At 31.1% G+C, this 22,684-nt stretch overlaps 1 protein-coding gene across 1 annotated transcript; it reads left to right on the top strand.

Annotated features, from left to right (window-relative positions):
• The first annotated feature begins 2,351 nt into the window (after window positions 1-2,351).
• On the top strand, window positions 2,352-18,256 carry LOC134715923 (uncharacterized). Its single transcript, XM_063578487.1, has 12 exons — window positions 2,352-2,482; window positions 2,606-2,696; window positions 3,906-3,999; window positions 4,596-4,661; window positions 9,723-9,791; window positions 11,292-11,372; window positions 11,848-11,887; window positions 13,889-13,956; window positions 15,008-15,067; window positions 16,091-16,145; window positions 16,832-16,917; window positions 17,855-18,256. Exons 1-11 carry the CDS (start codon window positions 2,443-2,445, stop codon window positions 16,909-16,911), a joined length of 744 nt encoding a protein of 247 aa, XP_063434557.1. The 5' UTR covers window positions 2,352-2,442; the 3' UTR covers window positions 16,912-16,917; window positions 17,855-18,256.
• Window positions 18,257-22,684: the final 4,428 nt, after the last annotated feature.

The following is a 22,684-nucleotide window of genomic DNA, read 5'->3' as shown; positions in this document are numbered from 1 at the left end:
TTGAAGCGCAATTCAGAAGACAATGCAACTCATTTTCAAAATTAAAGCTAGAGCGTTATCTATATAGTCAATAATAATGTCTGGTGTAGATGATGTTAATACATTTTCAATTTAAGGAATTATATTTATGCAACTTCTTAAATTAACCTGAAGAACTCTTAATAAGTTTTGTCTATTAAATTTGTATATCTGTTTTGCTTTATCTCTGTTGGTTTTGGTGATGATGCAGCAACTGGGTCTCCTTTATTCTCATGATTATCATTATGGAAAATGCTGAACTAGCTGAAAGTTTTGAGTAGGAGTAAGGGTTTAAAATTTAAATTTCCTGATAAAAGGTATGATTGAATAATTGTTCCTGAATAGTTAGGAGAATCAATAATCGGGTATATTAAAAAAAAATGTTAAAGTTAAAATGAATGTGCATGTATTGGTCCATTATAACAACAGACATATATATAATATCAAAATGAACCTCTTCGTGTACAACTTTTACGTACATAACTCACTGTCACGTGTGGACGTGACGTATTACAGAAAAAAACAAAAAAATGCAATTTTACGTTGGACGATTTTGAAAATAAAGAATACCATTTTTAATCTAATCATAAAAGGCTTTGGGCTTTGATATCTCTTGAAACTTAAAAGAAAGAATACCGCGCCATTCATGCTTTGTCCGATTGAGCATGTTCTTGATGCTATTTATATATTTTTTTAAATTGTTTACACATTTGGTATTCTTGCAAGCGAATTTAGCCTGCCATTTACTCGTGAACAGTGCATTTACAAAATACGGCCGTTGCATCAAATTTTTAAGGTGTGAAGTTATAAAAAGCAGGGTTTGAAATTATATATCTTAGTAATTTATTAATCATCATTTCTCGCGAATCTCGAATTCTCCTGAAGAGCGCAACCACACGTGCATATATAAAAATTAAAAGAGATGTGGTATGATTGTCAATATGACAACTCTCCACAAGAAACCAAAATAACAGTAGTTAACAACTGTAGAACACCGTACGACCTTCGTCATTCAACGTAGGGGTACCCATGCAAATTGCACCTATTTTGAGAGTTTTTTCAACCACTTTTATTTATCATGTTTATGATCCATTCCAAGTTTTCATTATGTGTTTATTTTGTAGATGTATCATTATTTACTCTTTAGGAACGACTCATGATTCTGTAATGAGAGGTAAACAAATTGCATCCATGCTTAACTTCTCATCCGTAAAAATCAAATACCATTTTTTTAAGAAATGAATGTCTCTAACAATTATTCATTAGTTGATATACACCGTGAACCTTCTCATGTCATATTTAGCTCTATTATAAGACGTAAATAGTATCTTAAATCGTAAACATACATATTGTTTAGACATAAAAAAAACACTGTTGATGCTATTTTTTACTGTGAAGATATTCTGTTATTTTTACACTCGCAATTTTTATGTTAAATAAAAGTTCTATCGGTATCTGATAGAGAGAATAAAGAGAAACAGCCTGAGAAGAAGATATGTTTAAACCATTTTTTTAAAGGGCCTCAAGGTGCATTTAGAGAATACATTGATTGAGTGTTGGTAGCTTAACGTCCAGGGGCAAATATTTCATACATACAAGTATGAAGAAAAAGAACATTGATTAGCATAGATATATGGAATTAATACTCACTTACGATTTGATTAGACTGAAATGCCCTCGGTTTATAGTATACATATAGATTTTTGATATTAGAAATAAATACATTTAACTAATATTGACTTGAATATATTTTCCGACAGCATTAAGAACCTGATTGCCTCACAGCATTTTACGAATGTTTGCAGATTGTTTTGAAAAGTAAAGTTAAGTATATATTTTATGGCAAACAAAGTCGAAGAGCGCATCTTTATCAGTGTTAAATTTTCACATGAATTTAAAAAATTGAGTTCATATTCAACACATCCCCTGAGAGGAGCAGTTATATATCATCAGAGACATATAATAGAGGGGGGATAGGCCCTTTATCGGGACTCCGGGATCGGGTCTTTTTAAGCTCGGGATTTCGGGATTGACCCTTTCGTGATCCGGGAATCCTTTTTTTCGGATTTCGGGACGTCGGAATTTACTTTATTTAAATTCGGGACCTCTGGATTTCGTTTTTTTAAGTCCGGGAATTCGGGATCAGGACCCCTCCTATCCCCCCTCATAATACATATGCCAGTCTCTGATATCATGAACCTTTGAAAGATTTTAAGAAACGGTTATACCTACTGAGTCTATAGATACATGTATAATGATTATATAGCTTATCCTCCATAATATTTATTAGAGTAAGTTGTTTAAAGTTGTGGTGTCTATTATTTCGCCATATTAACGCATTAACGCGCGTAACGTTCGTATCGGGAACTTTTAAAATTCTTGAAAAATATTAGAGTGATCTCCCTTTGTATTTACCGGAACACAATGGCACTCACACAAGATCAACTTCGTAAAGCAATAAAAGGTTTGTTTTTCGTACACAGACCCCATACATTTAACAAGACACACATGAAGATTGTAAATAACCATAGATTTCATTTATATTTTATGTCTCAAACATTTCACGCTTTTATTTAAATTTTAACAGACATACTGAAGGATGCCGATCTTGATAGCTTGTCGGCAAAGAAAGTTAGACTTCAGTTGCAGAAGCAGTATGACACAGACCTCTCAGATAAGTATGTTTTCAAGAACACATATCGTTTTAATTCTTTGTTCTTACCCATTATTAGTAGAATAAAAGGTAAATTGGTGTGCGACACGTTTGTGTACAGTGTGTTGTGTGCACGTGGATAGTAACTCAATAAGGTAGACAACTCTACATCAACAATGATCAGCTGATAGAAAAAAATAATGCATGTTTTTTATTTATTTATATATATTACTTCCAACAGAAGTTTAATTCATAAAAAAAATAAAAATAAAAAACTATACTTATGATAGTGCATGCTTTCATAGTGATGCGAAGAGATTGTTGATTATTATGATTTTATTTAAGGTTCATCATAACATGCATAACAAATGGACAAATATGGCCGTATTTTTACCTAAAAAACTACTCTGTGTACAGACTTACCTGTGCTGTTTGGAAAGTTTTAATGCCTAGCATCCACTAGATATATAAAAGTTAAATGTATTTTGTGTTTAAGAAAGATAAAATCTTTCTTGGTTTTTGATGGGCATTTTTTTTCCTTTTTTCAGAAGGTGCAAAAATAAACAAACACCTGAATTACTTTGATTCTGTCCACTCACTGACTCAGATAAACTCTTTAACTCACCTATAGTTGTGAAGATACCTGATGTCCATGTCAATTAAGGACAATGAAAACAATACAAACCGGTTTTTTACCTGAGGGAGCATCTCATAGTTGTTCCGCAACTTAGTCAATTTTCACACCTTTTGCATGAAGGAAAAAAAATGCCCATCAAAATCCAAAAGAGATTGTATCTTTCTGAAACACAAAATGGATTTAACTTTATTATATCTAGTGGATGCTAGGCATCAAAACTTTTCAAACTTTACAGGTAAGTTTGTACTCAGAGTAATTTTTGGCATGTAAATACAGCCATATTTGTCCGTTTGTTATGATGAACCTTAAACAAATCATAATGATCAACCAACTGATAGACAGATAGTTGATTATTATGAGTTTATTTCAACAAACCATAATGATCAACCAATTGATCAGACATTTTATAAACTTTCTGTAGAAGAACCACATACAAGTCATCGCTGTTAGTATTTTAAAGTGAAGTATAGTTTCATTCTATGTCTTCTGGTACATCAATGAAAATTGTTGTAATGTCCTTTCATTTTTGTTACATTTACTAACAATTATCAAGATGTTTAAACCTTGATGCTTACCAATAATCATGTTTATTTGTAGAAGAAAAGTAATAGATCAGTTAGTGATGGAACTTATAGAAGAGAGTCAAGATAGTCAAGAAAATGATGATGATCCAAGTTCTGAAGAGGAGGAGGTAAACAAAAACGGTCTTTATAATCAAGTTTGAGTTATAAACATGTATGAAAAGTAATGTGGTGTATGCATCAAAAGTAAAATCACAAAATTACTGAACTTCAAGGAAAGTTCTAAACAGAAAGTCCCTAATCAAATGGGAAAACCAAACGGTGAATAGACATCAAAGAGACCACGGAGACAGCAACCTAACAAAGAAGAATTGGTCAATATAAAGTCTGAAGCAAAAGACTGCACATGTATTTTATGCAATATGTTAAGCTCCAAATCGCCAAACGTTAAAAAAGAATTTATTGTTACATTCTCCAAAATGCAATGAAATGTGTTGAAAAAGATTAGACAGGGCAAGAGATAACAATTAATGAGATCAACATGTGAATTATCTTAGATGAGACTGTATGAAGATAGATTTTCAGTTTTGATGTTACTTGATTTTATGGTTTTGTCATTTATTTCTATCATGTCTATGTCAGGAATTCAATCTTTGCATTTCTATGACCATCACAATTTGTAGTTTCCCAAATCATGTCCAAAAATGTGACTTTAGCTACTTCAATGTAATGTACAATGTAAGAATATTTCTTTATAATTTTGTAGTTGGAAGATGAACCACCTAAAAAGAAGCCAAAACCAACAAAGAAAGCTACGATCACAAAGTCAAAGGTTAGTTATCTGTTTGCTTAAAATTTTATCATTGCTTAGGAATATAAAATATGAAACATCATTTAAAACATGACAAACCTTTCTGCCTGTATAGATAACTTTTGTGCTGAAAGAGTAGTTTGACTATTTTTTCAGTACATTGTTTAAGACACTTAGACATACATGTATTAGGAACAAATAATCATTTTCTACTGAAGAGACCATCACTTTGAATCCGTGATGAGTTCTAAACTATATATTAAAAAAAATCTATGAATAGTTTAGTTTAAACATATTTATTTATAGTGGATTGGGAAACAAGTTTTGCAACTTATATTAATCCCTTTCCACTTTGCGGGTGAGAGTGCTGCCTTGTAGCGGCATTAGCCTATTCTTTTTCTAAATCTTCAAGGGAGTCTTTTAGTTTTACATGCAAGAGATATGGCTCTCTCTTAATACAGGTCAACCATTTATCGCCCTCTTCCTACAGACTATCATCGTTTCCTCAAGACCATTCTCGCAAATTGTGTCAAGGGTGAACCGAAAATTCAGTTCCTGAAATTTCAATCCCAGAACGGGAATCGAATCAGGAACCTTTGTGTTAGTAGTCCGATGCACTTACCATGGCTCTCTATGAATACCTTTGAGCCCATTGGGTTAATTGTTACCTTACTTAGTCTGTATGTTCCCTAGGGATCTACAAGAAATGTACATTGATACCATTGTTATGATTGTCAAACCAGGATGACTTTAATATAAATTTAGATTACAAAAAAATGAGGTAAAATTATAAAAATTTATGAAACATTTTTTTTAAAATTAGACGACCAATTGCTCTATCAAACTACTAGAGAATTGTGGGCATTGATTCAAACAGCTTTCAAAATGACAATCACCATAATCAATAATAATTAAATCATATAGAAATTATGTATAAAAAACTATGTGAGGGACCCATTTCTACAAAACTTTGGTTAATACATGTATGTACATTTATTATCTGTTGAAGAACACAACCACTCCAAACATATCACCATTTTACTTAAATAGACATATAATAGAGACTTCTTAATAAACATGTGAAAATTAAGAAAATTTCACTTGAAATTTCATTTTCTTCCAAAGTTTGGTTCAATTTATACATTTATGATCCTTATTTTATCCCAGTCATCTGTAAATATGTTAATTCAATCAAAGCCAGATGTTTTTATACGACCGCAAATTTTGAAAAAAATTTCGTTGTATATTGCTATCACGTTGGCGTCGTCGTCTGCCTCGTCGTCGTCGTCGTTGTCGTCGTCGTCGTCCGAATACTTTTAGTTTTCTAACTCTAACTTTAGTAAAAGTGAATAGAAATCTATGAAATTTAAACACAAGGTTTATGACCATAAAAGGAAGGTTGGTATTGATTTTGGGAGTATTGGTCCCAACATTTTAGGAATTAGGGGCCAAAAAGGGCCCAAATAAGCATTTTCTTGGTTTTCGCACTATAACTTTAGTTTAAGTGAATAGAAATCTATGAAATTTTGACACAAGGTTTATGACCACAAAAGAAAGGTTGGGATTGATTTTGGGAGTTTTGGATTCAACAGTTTAGGAATTAGGGGCCAAAAAAGGGCCCAAATAAGCATTATTCTTGGTTTTCGCACAATAACTTTAGTTTAAGTAAATAGAAATCAATGAAATTCAAACACAATGTTAATGACCACAAAAGGAAGATTGGTATTGATTTTGGGAGTTTAGGTGCCAACAGTTTAGGAATTAGGGGCCAAAAAGGACCCCAAATAAGCATTTTTCTTGGTTTTCGCACCATAACGTTAGTATAAGTAAATAGAAATCTATGAAATTTAAACACAAGGTTTATGACCATAAAAGGAAGGTTGGTATTGATTTTGGGAGTTTTGGTCCCAACAGTTTAGGAAAAAGGGGCCAAAAGGGTCCAAAATTAAACTTTGTTTGATTTCATCAAAAATTGATTAATTGGGGTTCTTTGATATGCCGAATCTAACTGTGTATGTAGATTCTTAACTTTTGGTCATGTGTATGTAGATTCTTAACTTTTGGTCATGTTTTCAAATTGGTCTACATTAAGGTCCAAAGGGTCCAAAATTAAACTTAGTTTGATTTTGACAAAAAATGAATCGGTTGGGTTCTTTGATATGTTGAATCTAAAAATGTACTTAGATTCTTGATTATTGGCCCAGTTTTCAAGTTGATCCAAATCTGGGTCCAAAATTTAACTTTAGTTGATTTCAGGCCAAAAAAAAAAATAGGTGTGTTTCCGGTCGCCCGACCGACCCTAATTTTTTGGCGCCGACCCTAACTTTTTTTTCCCGGAAAAAAAAAAAAAATCCGGATTTTTTTCGTTTTTTTCCGGAAACGGTTTTTGTTTAGTATAGCCTTTGAATGGCATCTTTTAAACGTTTGATTTCAAATAAAATTTTAATACAGTAAGCATTTGTGTGATACAGATTGAAGTCAAACAACGGCATGGCTTCTGCTATGGCCATCAGTCAAAGTGTATTTGAATGTTTCGGTTGTTTCGATGTTTATAATTTGTTCAGAATTTTATAGGAATAAAATTGACAGTATAACAAGTTTACAATGTTTTGGCATTTACTTCTGACAGTCTTTTCTAATACAAGAGGGAAGCCAAACGTTCAATTTAGGATTAACATGATTAAGGTTCATCATAAGGAATTGAAAAATTTGGCCGTGTTTACACCTCAAAAATTACTATGAGTACAGACCAACTGGTACATTCAGGAAAGTTTTAAGGCATGGCAGGAACTAGATATATAAAAGTTATATGAAGTCTACGTTTCAGAAAATGAAAAACTTACTTGCATTTTGATGTGCATTTTTTCCAGTCTGCAGAAGATAGCAAAATAAACAAACACCCGAGTTTCATTTGTTATGGTCCACTCAATTACACAGTTTAAACCTGTTAAATCACCTATTGTTTACAGGTGTCTATTGTCCATCTATTGTCCATTTAAATCAATACTACTCACAACATTGATTATATGAGGGGAGCTTCTCAATCGTTTTCACTACTTAGTTAATTTTTGCACCTTCTGCAGGAACGAAAAAAAATGGATAGCAAAATCTAGAAAAGTTAATAATTTTCTGAAACATAAAATGCATTTAAAATTTATATATCTAGTTCCTGCCATCCCTTAAAACTGTTGCAGGTGTATAGGTTAGTCTGTACTCAGAGTAAAATTTGGGGTGTAAATACGGCCATTTTAGCCAAAAGGTTATGATGAACCTTAAATTTAATTTTAATATCTGATATTTGCTCAACCATAGCCCCAAAACTCAATTTGTAATTGATTTTCTTTTAAACAGCTAGTATATAATCAAAATTTCAAAGATATTCACCCATCCCTCTATCATGTTATTAATATTTGGTATTTGTAGAAAAGCTGGCATCAGTTCTGTGAACTAAATTGTCTGAAAGAAACTGATTATAAAACAGGTCTTTGCTGAGACAGACTTTGATGGGCTTTCTGTGTAAGACTATAGCCTGACCCGTACAGATGGCGTATCAGTTCTGAAAAGTTTGAAAATTTTATAAGCTGGAAGTCATGGCCAAGTCTTCTGCAACTTTTGAACTTGGACTATTCATATCTTGTATACTTTATACAATGAACTGATGAAAATAACATGAAAGAATAACAAACTGATTATAAAAATACACAAAAAACAACCGAAGCAGGCCAGTAAAAAAAAAAAAAATAAAAAAATAAAAAAAAAAATAAAAAATACCTACCTACCGACCCTAATTTTTTGGGGCATGCAACAGGAAACACACCTATTTTTTTTTTTGGCCTCATCAAAAATTGAATAAATGGGGTTCTTTGATATGCCAAATCTAACTGTGTATGTAGATTCTTTATTTTTGGTCCCGTTTTCAAATTGGCCTACATTAAGGTCCAAAGGGTCCAAAATTAAATTAAGTTTGATTTTAACAAAAATTAAATTCTTGAGCCTCTTTGATATTCTGAATCTAAACATGTACTTAGATTTTTGATTATGGGCCCAGTTTTCAAGTTGGTCAAAATCAGGATCTAAAATTATTATATTAAGTATTGTGCAATAGCAAGTCTTTTCAATTGCACAGTATTGTGCAATGGCAAGAAATATCTAGTTTCACAACATTGTGAAATAGCAAATTTTTTTTTAATTAGAGTTATCTTTCTTTGTCCAGAATAGTAAGCAAGAAATATCTTATTGCAAGAATTTTTTTTAATTAGAGTTATCTTTCTTTGTCCAGAATAGAAAGCGAGAAATATCTTATTGCAAGAATTTTTTTTTAATTGGAGTTATCTTTCTTTGTCCAGAATCAACTTAAATCTTTGTTATATACAATATATTATGTATATTCACTTTTTACTATCAACTGATAAATTTAAATAATCTTTACCATTCAGTGATAACAAGCAGTTTTTTTACATCTTAATATTTTATGATGTATTTAAATGAGTAGTAATGGTTGCAAACTCCATTAGAATATTTTAATTGAGATTAGTTTTGGAATAAGGGAAAGGGGGATGTGATTAAAAAATTGGGTTCAATTTTTCTCATTTGAAATTTCATAAATAAAAAGAAAATTTCTTCAAACATTTTTTTGAGAGGATTAATATTCAACAGCATAGCGAATTGCTCTAAGAGAAAAACAAAATTTTTAAATTCATTAGAACACATTCATTCTGTGTCAGAAACCTATGCTGTGTCAACTATTTAATCACAATCCAAATTTAGAGCTGAATCCAGCTTGAATGTTCTGTCCATACTTGCCCCAACCGTTCAGGGTTCAACCTCTGCGGTCGTATAAAGCTACGCCCTGGGGAGCATCTGGTTCTGAATTCTAATACTTTTCACATGCAACTCAAATTTTCTGAAATTCAGAATTCAGGTCAGATTGATATCAGAAAGAAAAGTCCATTGTTGATGTGGATACAGGCTACTTACATGACTTATAACATTTAGTGTCCGTTTTTGTAAAATTTCACAATCATTTATTTTAACCCTCATTCAAGTTTACTACCATGATCAGTTATGCTTATCTATTTTCAGCCAAAACCACCACCAAAGAAAACTCCAGAGAAAGTGGTCACAACTAACATGAGTGATTCATCTGATGGGGTCAGTTTCCTTATCTATACCCCACAGATAAAAAAAATAAAATATGTGGTATGGTTGCCAATGAGACAACTCTCTACAAGGGACATAATGACATATAAATCAATAACTTTAGATCACTGCAGGGCCTTCAAAAATGAGTAAAACCCATACCACATTGTCAGCTGTTCAAAAGGGTCCATAAAAGACAATTTAGAATAATTCAAATTAGAAAACTATGAATTATGTACAAAGTAATAAACAAAAAAAACAAATATGATATACAGCATATATTTAGATCTTTTTGTAACAAATTTAGTGCATGTCACTAGTTTCAACCAAGTATTAATTGTTATTGGATTATTAGAGATACAAACAAACTACAAAACAGAAAAGATATGTTGACCTAAGGTTATTCAAAAGCTTTACAAACAAAAAGAGGATATTATAATAAAACATCTAGGGCTTAAAAAAATAATGTTGTGTTTCCGATCACCCCCTTGAAATTTTTAAGGGACGGTAGGTAGGGATTTTTTTTTTTTTTTTTAATATTATGCTTCATTGCTGTCTCGATTTTTTTTAAAAGGCATGGGCACTTTATTCATTGCTTAAGACCATTTGACAATTTTCTAGATTATTGTGTGAGTTTTTATCAGCAATATCCATTCATTTTCTTTTGTATTTTATATATTATATGATAACTTGTATAGTAGTTTACCCCCTTTTAAAATACCCCTGAAAAAAAAACTAAATCCAAAACTAAAAAAATTTTGGCAGCTCTTCCCCATGGAAATTAGCTTTTTAAACCCAATTCCCCTATTTCAGGACCAAAAGTTTTGGATTGTCAGATTTGTAACATTTGGGGTTAATTTTAAAAACAATAACTCCTACTCATTATTGATCATGACATAACCAATGTGAACTCTAGAAATTGGGCTTGGGGTGATCTGTATTAATGTTAAATATTGTAGGGCATTTATATATGGTTGTAGAACTTATACATGAATCATTTATTTTTGATATTTTATGAAAAGAGTATTTACTCTTAATTATTATATTTTCTCAATTTCAACACTTGTGTCCAGCAAATAACCCGTACAGGGCCCCATTACTGCTTTGCATCTATATACGAAACTAACGAGGTTTTACTTCACTGTCAAACTGCATATCAAAGGACTTACAATTTTTTTATTTTCTTTCAGAAAAAAACGGTCGGTAGGTATAAAAAAAAATAAATTCTTACATCAGCTTTAAAAATTTTTGAGTCGGGGGTCTGAAGGACGGTCAGTCGGGTGACCGGAAACACAACATTTTTTTTTTAGGCCTAGAACATACAAGGATAAAACAATTTGCTTCCAGGATTAAGGTTGATCTACCAATTATTTTGAGGCATTTTGAGGCAAGCTACAATGCTTCAAACAAGCTGTTCGTCAGATAAGCATTTATGGAAGAATTTAATGGGAACTTTAAAAAAGAAATATCTATATGTTATAAAAATAATTTAAGTATTGTGAATTTTTGTAGGAAGATGACGAGGCAATGGCTCAGAAATTACAAGAAGAATTAAACAGTGGTGGTAGAAGAACAAGATCAAGAAATACAAAGGTGGGTATACAACTACAATTAATCACAAGCTCTATTATCATAAACATTTTTTGTTTAAACATAATTGGATAGTTTTACAACTAAGTCACGTCTTTTAAAAAAAAATAGTATTATTCTAGTGCCTGTGTACTTGTGCATCCCTCACAGAAAAATAAACGCCTCACTATGATATTTTAATAATTTTACACTTAACAAAGGACAGGTTAAATATATTGAGAGCAACCTTATGTAATTAAAATTACTTTGTGAACTAGTAGGTTAAAAATTCAATTAACTTCTTGGTTGAAAATACGTTAATTTTATATGACCTTGATGAGGTATGATTGTCAATGAGACAACTACATTTGTATATAGCTATCCACTAAAGTTAAAATGAAGTGAATGTGAGCAATTACAGGCACATACAGTGCAGTAGATTGTGCTTGATGTAAAAAACTGGTATCAAAAACTAACATATCTATCTTTCTATTTGCAGAAAAAAGAAAGAAAAACACCAGTTAAAAGAGAAAGGAAGGGTAAGAATTGATTCACTTTAAACATTTCATATACAAATAAAAGTAAACACTATTTAGTTTACAAATAAATTTGTATCTGTGACAATTTCAATATCAATATTTGAACATGTTGAATAGAGAAGAAGCACACATCATTGTGTCATAATGACCAACAATAAAGGGTTAAATATTGTCAAAAATGAATAATGTTCACCTGATAGATGCTGCATCCCATGTTTTGGTGTTGACTAAATGGTTATCTCTTATTGTCTTGCCAGAGATAAATATCACAGAAAGCAAGATAAAGAGATAGATTTTTTTTTTAAAAGACCATGACAATGTTGGGTCAACAATTGTAAAGTTTTCAGCTTAAGTTAGTTTGATAGTTACTTCTTGTGATAGATCAATGATATTTTGTATGACGTTGCACTACTATGAATACATATCAGATAGTAACTTCTTGTGGTAAATCTATAATATTTTGTATGCACTTCTATGAATACATATCAGTTTGACAAATGCAATAGTCCTGGATTTCTGATGTTATGCATGGTTTCAAACATTCAAACAAAAATAATACAGTAACAATTTTTAGCTCACCTGGCCTGAAGGGCCAAGTGAGCTTATGCCATCACTTGGCGTCCGTCGTCGTCTGTCGTCGTAAACTATTTCAAGAATCTTCTCCTCTGAAACTACTGGGCCAAATACTTCCAAACTTTAACTGAATGTTCCTTAGGGTATCTAGTTTATAAATTGTATCCGAAGTTTTGATCTATCTACAAACATGGCCGCCATTGCTAAAAATAGAACATAGGGGTCAAATGCAGTTTTTGGCTTATAACTCAAAAACCAAAGCATTTAGAGCAAATCTGACATGGTTAATATTGTTTATCAGGTCAAGATCTATCTGCCCTGAAATTTTCAGATGAATCAGACATTCTGTTGTTGGGTTGCTGCCCCTGTATTGGTAATTTTAAGGAAATTTTGCTGTTTTTGGTTATTATCTTGAATATTATTATAGATAGAGATAAACTGTAAACAGCAATAATGTTCAGCAAAGTAGGATTTACTAATAAGTCAACGTGACCGAAATGGTCAGTTGACCCCTTTAGGAGTTATTGCCCTTTATAGTCAATTTTTAACCATTTTTTGTAAATCTTAGTAATCTTTTACAAAAATCTTCTCCTCTATAACTACTGGGCCAAATACTTCCAAACTTTAACTGAATGTTTCTTAGGGTATCTAGTTTATAAATTGTATCCGAAATTTTGATCTATCAACAAACATGGTCACAATTGCTAAAAATAGAACATAGGGGTCAAATGCAGTTTTTGGCTTATAACTCAAAAACCAAAGCATTTAGAGCAAATCTGACAGGGTGTAATATTGTTTATCAGGTCAAGATCTATCTGCCCTGAAATTTTCAGATGAATCAGACATTCTGTTGTTGGGTTGCTGCCCCTGAATTGATAATTTTAAGGAAATTTTGCTGTTTTTGGTTATTATCTTGAATATTATTATAGATAGAGATGAACTGTAAACAGCAACAATGTTCAGGAAAGTAAGATTTACAAATAAGTCAATTTGACCAAAATTGTCAATTGACCCCTTAAGGAGTTATTGCCCTTTAAAGACTTTTTTCACAATTTGTTCATCATGTTGACTTACTTTAAAAAATCTTCTCCTTTGAAACTGCAGCTAAACTTAGGCTAAATGAGTTTCAGAGTATCTAGTATAAATTTTATTTCCTTGTATGTAAAGAAACATAGCTCCTATTGCTAAAATAGAACATAGGAGAAAATTATTTTTTTTTGCTTTTGAAGAAAATAGGAGGACCCAAAGAACATTTAGATAAATTGAAAAGCCAAAATAATCATTGATGAGAGATTTAACCAAAAGAATTTAGGTGAGCGATTCAGGCTCTTGAGAGCCTCTTGTTTTTGTTATTCAATGTACACTGCCAAAAAAATACTTACACATTTTGTACTTTTAATTAATATCTGCTATGAATATACTTTTTAGGTACATCAGCGTATAGTCGACCATGTCTGTTGTCTCAAGAATTAGCCGATGTAATGGGTGCAGATAAGGTATTGAGATATATTTGTTATTTTCAAATAAAGGTTGCTGAGACCAAGTATAAATAGTAATTAGTCAATAATTATATAATATTTCCCACAGAAAGTAACCAAAAGTTAGCGTGCAATAAATTCTAATATTGCACTAATGCAATAAATCTTCAAAATTCATGACGTCATCAATGACAAAATCTTAGTATTTACTCTCAAATATTGTATTGCTATACAATAAAAGGGTTATTGCATGAATATTGGAGAATATTGTCCCTTGTAGAACATATATTGCCCTTGCAAGCTCTGGCAATATAAAATATTACTTGGGACAATATTCCCCAATATTCATGCAATAACCCTATAATATATAGGTTAGCTTTGATTTACTTTTTATAATGGATTCATCAGCAGTGCATCAAATTGTTTCTACATGTACAAAAGATTTGTGTAGGCAAATGTCTCTGAAACCAGATTTTAGTCACTTGAATGTTCATGTTTGAGTGTTGTGTGAAAATTGGAAATTAACGATATTTTTAACACATCAATGTGGGTAGTGTTTGATAAGAAATAAAGAGAATTTCAGAATGGACATTTATTTGATTAGATGTTATAAATAACCATGATAACCTAAACACCAGTTTGTTGCTTAACCCCTGTCTCTGAGAGAGATTATTTGAGGTCATGACTTTCATATTCATACTTCAACCTGAATCTCTCCTTTAATTGTTCTTCTTTTGGAACCCTTCCACCTTCATAACAGCTGTTTCCATGACTGAATTTAATGACTGGCAGGAAAATGATGTGTTGATGTATAATATGTAAACAGATATTTTTATTAAAAGATGGATGCATGGATGTGCAATAAACTGATGTGATAAGTGATATTTTACAAAATTCTTTAAGAAAATATGCTGAGATATACTTGTCTCCTTCAAGTGATATTTTGAATACTTAACAATTTACTGTCTGCATGCTTCTTTTAATTTTAGAGAACATGTTATACAATAGAATGAATCACTAATTTGCTTAATCTATTTTGACATTCTCTATTTGACTTTTTCTGTTGTAGTTGGCAAGAAATGAGGTTGTGAAGAAAATGTGGCAGATAATTAAAGAAAGAAATCTACAAGTAAGACAATGATATTTTTACAATGCACAGGTGTATTATTGTATACATTGTATGCATTGTAGAATTTCGCTTTACATTCCATTTGAAACATTCCATTGTGTTGACTCCTCAGTCAGATAGTTTGCTGTTCCTTATAAGATTTTAAAACTGGGAGCACTTCAATTAAGAGGGAGAAACCACCATGATATTAATGATTATAAATTTTGCTTCATAAGGAATACAGGACAAAAAGGATTAAGAGTGTTATAATAGAAAAAAATGGTTTGCTGTGAGAACTCAAAATAGTTTTAAAAATATTTTTATTTTTTTGCATATAATTTTACATACACACCACAAAACTGGTTTTCAAAAATGTTTATGTAATAACAGTATCTTATGGCGACCATGGTGACAAGATATATCCTTGTAGTGGTCTTTTTCTGTAAATATAATGTTCATATTAAACATGTTACAATTATTCAAACAAAAGAGGTTTTCTGGTATTTTAAAAATTTAAGAGGAATGAATTATCTTTCTTTGAATGGTATCAAGTTTTTGTTAGTTGTAAATCATTTTTGTTTTTTGTTCATTGGTTTGTACATAAATCAGGTCATTAGTTTCCTCCTTTGAAATGTTTTACATTTGTCACATGGGGGTCTTTTAAAGGAAACTATGCTGTATGGATTTTGCTCATAATTACCGGGCTACAGTGACCTATAGTTGCAAACTTCTTCTATGTCATTTAGCGTCTGATGAAGAGTTGTCTTTTAGGCAACCATATAACATCTTTTTTTTTTAATTGACAATTTAATTAATATATTTGAGACATTCAAAATAATTGATCTGTAATGAAAGCACATTCATGATATATATATAATATATTGATACACAATTTGTTTAAAGGCCAGCTACCTCTGAGGACTACCTCTGGCTGCTGGATTATCTCGCTACATTGAAGACATATGGTGGCCTTTTGTCTGTTGTTTGGTCAGTCTTTGACATATTGCCTATTTCCTTTCTCAATTTTATGTATTTTTATTTCAGGATCCCAAAAATAGACAGTTTATGCTCTGTGATGAACAATTATTACCCATATTTGGTAAGTATATCACAATGATAGGTTTTTAGTTTCTTTTAATTTTTTTGCCATTACAATATATCTCTGGTTTGTAGAGTTTCACTACAATTAAGAAAAAATTGTACAGATGTTTTGAAGTTGTGACCATTGAAATCAGTAATGAGATAACTATACAAGTACTTTTTTGATGATTTGTCTTCTATGCTATTGTAAAAGAAGACCTGATTTTGTGTGCCGATTCTCTCCCTTCACAATAAGTAATCATCATGCCCCTGTGTCATATAGGTACCATGCAAGTCACATTTGTCATCCATTCTTTTGATTATTTCATTTGGGTTGTTTTGGAAGAAAAACATGGAAAAGGCATCCAGATTTTGTTGCTGTCATCAAATGGACTTTTAAGTCATAAACAAGACTTCTGTTTAGAACTGTTTTAAAATAGCACATAATTTTCAAAAGTTCTTTGGGCAGGACAATTATTTTTATGGTTTGCTATCCCTGGCTGTTGCTGTGTGGTTGCTGACATATTGCACAAAGAGTCTCAAAAGAGTATAATTTATGAGTGACTGCTGTGGATAGTCGACTAGGAATTGATAGTAAATGTAAGCACTAGTTAGAAAAAAACCATCTTAGGCATACAAACGTTTTAAGAAAAAAAGTTGAAATAATGTGTAACCTGTACAATTGATCTTTAATATCACTTTTAGGCAAAAAGAAAGTCAAGACATTTGGAATGATGAAATACCTGAAAAATCACATAAAAGATGCAAAAGATGTAACGAGTTGATAAAAGGTAGGTTTTGTATGAAAATGTAGAAATAGTGTAAGATGGGGAAAATTTGATTACTTCTGTTCATCCTCATTATGTTAACCAATTAAAAAAAGTTTTATTGTATATTTTGTCATTCATTAAAAATCATCTTAAATGCAATGCCTATAATTGTCAAGCAATAAAAAAAAACTTATTGATAATAAAGAAATGCTTTATTTCATGATATGCTTATTTTAGATTATCATTAGAGTAAAAAGAAAATACTGTTTCTGTTAGAAGCAGGCATTTGAAATTTAACATAGTCATTAAAGTTAAATTATATTAATAATAAGAATTATTCAGATGGCATTAAACTAGAAAAAATGAATTGATGAAATAGTAAAAAATAAAACAACACATTCTAAATTTCATGCGTCTGAAACACTTTTCTGGATATACATTCATTATTGGCGCTCAAAGCAAAACATTTGAAGTATAAGAACAGAAAAAGTTAAAAAGATATACCACCAAAGGGACATAAAAAAAAATAATCAAATACTTCAAAGGATAACTTTGTATGAGGAAGTTGAATATGATTGTATGTCAGACTAATGTCAAATTATACAGTGAAACCTGTTTAAACTGAACCTGTTCGGGACTTGAGATTTTGTTCTGTTTTGGCTGATGTTTTGTTTTATCATATTCATAATGCATACAATTTGATCTGACAGGGCTTTAGAATATGTTTTTGGTTTATACAGGTTTTCGTTTTATTCAGGATTCGGTTTAGCCAGGTTTCGCTGTATATGTATAGCCAGGTTTCGCTGTATATGTATAGCAACTATCAAAAGAAAAAGAGCATGTTTGCTTCTTTTTTATTCTTGAAAGAAAACTCTTTTAGAATACTAAATACAAAATATGACAATATTCTCAACATGTTTGTTTATACATTTAATTGATTCTAAATTGTTTTTTCCAGATCTAAAGAAGTATGTCATACATTTTATCATTACCATGGAAACCATTAGTCACAGCATTTCAAATATTGTGTTCATTGTTAAACTGTTTGTCCTGAGAACACTCTAGATATTGAACTTATTTTTTGTCACAATTGAATGTGGATAAATCACATGTGTGTCATGTGATTGATGATATCAAACATTTTATATAGGTGCAGCTGTTAATATGGATTTTGAAAGGTTATAGTTCACAAAGATATTTACAAATGTATGATATTTATAAGCTTTGTAAAAATGTTTATATATTTACATGTTTGTCTACTGAATGGTGTCATGTGTATGAAGTCATTCAACCATAACAAAAGCTTAGATGTTCATATTTTAGGTACAAATTAATATGCAAGCAAAAATTAAATCAAAAAGACATACACTAATTTCCATATTTTTTTAAAACATTTTTCACCTAAGATCCTTTCAGAACAAATTATAAATTATGTGATGAAAATACCTATTTACTTGTTTGTTTGTTCAAACATTGTATCTCAAACTAGTCGATATATATTATAGGGAATAAGAAACAGAAGAAGGGGAAATAATTATGTCGGTATAAGTTCTCAGCTCTAATTTTTTCCATGAAAAAAGTGCCATTTGTTTATACCTAGTAAATCATATCAAAACAGGCTCAAATTACACTTATAAACAATCTCGTATTCGATGAAACTTATCTGTATCAAAACCTTCTAGGACCTACTATAGTCGCCGTCACGTAAAATTGGCACCATGATTTTTGTCAAAATTTTCTAAAATATCGACCGCGTTTACTCGAGATCATGTTTTTCAATTAGCGGGATAAAAATCCAATCCAAATATATACTACTGTCCTACCTTTTATTGTGTTTGCACTGTATAATCCTGACCTTCACATTTTTCAAGATTGTTTTCATTGTAAAACCGCCATCTTGGTTTCTATGAGGATCCCTTGCTACATAACATTCGTTACTCTCCAGGTAATATCATTGTCATTGATGATACGATTTCCCGCGCTTTTTACATAGAGATGACGCACAGCTCCGAGAGACACAAGAAAATTGAGAGCACGTGGACTCCACGGCAACACTTCCGGTAATAACAATGTCGGATTCCACCATACAAAATAATCCTGGATTTTGTGAAGGTCAGGATTATACTGTGCAAACACAATAAAAGGTAGGACAGTAGTATACATTTGGATTGGATTTTTATCCCGCTAATTGAAAAACATGATCTCGAGTAAATGCGGTCGATATTTTAGAAAATTTTGACAAAAATCATATTGCCAATTTTACGTGACGGCGACTATTATTTGTTTGTATGTCATTTGTTGGATTCATGTGTCTTTCTTAGAGTGACATAAAAACAAATGTGCATGATAGGAATAGAGGTTGATTGAGACTTTAAATACATTACAAACAAGTGTAATCATTAAGGAAGCTATCAATATCACTTTTTAGTTATCTCATTATTGAATTCTTTGGTAGGATGTATTAAAGCTTCATATTGAAGTTCCCCACTGAAACCACATCATTAATTTATCATGTTGTTTTTTGACACATTATGCAGATGATTGATATTTTGTTTTTTAATTAGTGAAGTTATCATTTATGTGTCATATTTTCTAAATCATTTTCATGTGGCATTAGCCTGAAATGTAAGTATAAATTGGCCTGCAGTGTTGAATTAAAAAACAGAACTTGGAACTGAAGATGTTGTGAGGACAGATTTTAAAAATACCTGACTTGTGTTTTATTTTTAGGTGTTGAAAATGATTTTGGGTGGTTTTCTTTACCAAAACAGGGACATTATCCATATCTGCTTATACAAGTTGGTTTGTTTGCAACTCTTGAAAATTACTTGATGAATTCCACTAAATTCCACAAATTCTTCTATTAATAACTAAGTAGCATACCCCCTATTTTAGTTTTAATATGAGTGACAGAAAGGTTTCTATTTACGAGATTTATTGTTTAAGCAATATCTGCCTACATCTCCCTGAAAAAGGGTATACCAGACTCGCACATAGTCTGCTACAAAATTCTTTCAAGACAGCATACTGCACATGTCTCCCTTGGAAGACTCACTCATTTTTTGATTAAACATATCATTTTAAGATGATGAAAAAATATTTCCAAAATGTACATGACAATTCAATGTGATAAAAAAATATATTGTCTTTTATAGTTGATGATAAAAATTAAAGTTTAAACAGTTATGTATGTAGAATAGATATTTTTTTTTACAATTTTTATAGATTGCATGCTTGCATTCCAGTATGTATGTTGAACAAATGCAGAACACATTTGTGATTTTATAGATAGCTCATGTACAAGAATGATAATTATATTTACAATAGAAAATGTTGCAGCAATTTGTGATATCATATGCATACCTACCATCCAACTTTTTGAAGCCACAAATGTTTGAGTTAGAGATCGCCCTCTTTCAAGTTCTATTTCTGGGATTATTATGCTTGAAAAACATTTTAAGGATGTTTGCTCCTCTACTTTTGGAATTTTTGCCAGATTTTTTAAATCCTCTGGTTTTATCCATGTATAAACATTAAAAAAAATTGCCCACTAACCCCTACTTTTCTTTTCATATTTTTATTTCATATTATTTGAAAAGCCATATTTCAAAATTTAATGAAATCCTTGTTATTTTTTCATATTTTTTAAATCAAATAAGGTGCCAATGTTAAGTGAAAGAAAAGTCTAGAGAGAATTATTTCCCGCCAAATTTTCAACGGCGTATATCTCGAAAACGAGCACATGGACCCTCCATTTTTTTCTGCTTTTTTCGTTTCTTTATGTATATGCTTTCAATTCATAACAGTCTTTTAAAAAACTTGTTATTTTTAAACAGAGTAGCGAACATCCTTAAATCAATATTTTATCAATTTTCAAAATCAATATTTTACAATGAATATTTCAGTAAATATGGATAAAACTTAATTAACATTTATCTAAACATTGATTTGAATATTTAAACAACATCCTGAATGACATATATTTACTATGCAAGAAGTCATTGTTTTTGCTATACAGTGAAAGCCAATCGCAAAAAAGACCATCAAAACTATGATTAAAAAGTCCATTATTTTTGTTTGTCAAGAGATTTCAACCTTGCTCACAGGTCCAAAGGTCAGACTTCAAATTAATGAATTTTAAAGAAGGAGTCTCCCACTAGAACTGTTGTGTTGACAGAAAATAAATGAATTATTTTAGCAGTACCCTGCAGTAATGTAAAACATAATAAGGGTAAATGATGTTTGAAATGGATACATATATGTTCTTTTTAATAAGTTTTACTTCCACACATTTTAATAGATTTGAAAAACAGACCTGTTGTCCCTGTCTTGTATGTATTATGCAGATTTGTTTAGAAATATGACTATTTTACATGTATATTTTGGTTGATTATTGTTGTTCTGGAATTGTTTTGCATCATTTAAAACTATGTTGTTTTATTTCAGTTCACTACACAGTTTTTTAACATGAAAATATTATACTGAATAAAGCATTTAAAAGAAGGTATTTTTTGTCTTATGTTACATAGCAAGAAGTAAAATCACAAAAATACCGAATTCAGAGAAAAATCCAATCGGAAAGTCCATAATCACATGGCAAAATCAAATAACAAAACACTTCAAAAATGAATTGACACGAGCTGTCGTATTCCTGACTTGTTACAGACATTTTCAAATTCAGAAAATGGTGGATTAAACCTGGGTTGAAAGCGCTTAACCTCTCACTTTAATGACATAAAGACTCAGAATATGTGACAAGAGATGCTATTGCTGTGACAGCATCAACTGTATTACCTATGTGTTTAAAGCTATATATTTCAGCATGTAGAAGAAGATGTAGATAATTCTTTAAAGCTTGTTTACTTTATGGTCTGCAATTTACATTTTTCAAATTAACATTTTCCTTAACCTCATTTTCATGGTTCAGCAATGGCTTAAATAACTAAATAGTATGATGGTTACATATACTATATGTAGTATGGAATCCTTATAAGTCGACATGTTTGCCAAACAGCTAGGATTTACCTATAGTGGATTGTCAGAGAGTACAATTTTAGAAATTAAAATTACCTAAATACCTCATGGAATTTTAATGTTTTAAATTGTCAATCAATTATTCAGCTTCAGAAAATTGTTTGTCATAAATATCAAATCTGGTACAAATGACGTTAAAAACAGGCTAAACTGATGTTACCCAACTTACAACGAAAACCCCACCACTGATTCGGTAGACAAATAACTTACCACTTCTTAAAATAATTTGTGAACGAAATTGGCAAATACAGTTACTCCTGAACTTAATAAACTATAAGGGCATTTTATAAATAGTTCTATATGTGAAGTAGTATGCATCTGAAAATGGTTAAAAGTAACGCAAAAAAATCATCGTTTTTAACCTGGCATTAGTTGCACGTGCAGTATAGATTTTACCTCAGGCATAGATTACCTTATCTGTTATATGCCCTTATTAGGCCATTTAGCAGAGATCATTTTTAGCTCACCTGGCCCGAAGGGCCAAGTGAACTTATGCCATCACTTGGCGTCCGTCGTCTGTCGTCGTCTGTTGTCGTAAACTATTTCAAGAATCTTCTCCTCTGGAACTACTGGGCCAAATACTTCCAAACTTTAACTGAATGTTCCTTAGGGTATCTTGTTTATAAATTGTATCCGAAGTTTTGATCTATCAACAAACATGGTCGCCATTGCTAAAAATAGAACATAGGGGTCAAATGCAGTTTTCTGGCTTATAACTCAAAAACCAAAGCATTTAGAGCAAATCTGACATGGG

This window comes from Mytilus trossulus, chromosome 4 (assembly GCF_036588685.1).
Source record: "Mytilus trossulus isolate FHL-02 chromosome 4, PNRI_Mtr1.1.1.hap1, whole genome shotgun sequence".
In the NCBI taxonomy this organism is placed as follows: Eukaryota; Metazoa; Mollusca; class Bivalvia; order Mytilida; family Mytilidae; genus Mytilus; species Mytilus trossulus.
The sequence above is the reverse complement of the archived record's forward strand: the minus strand, read 5'-3'. Positions and strand labels throughout refer to the sequence as shown.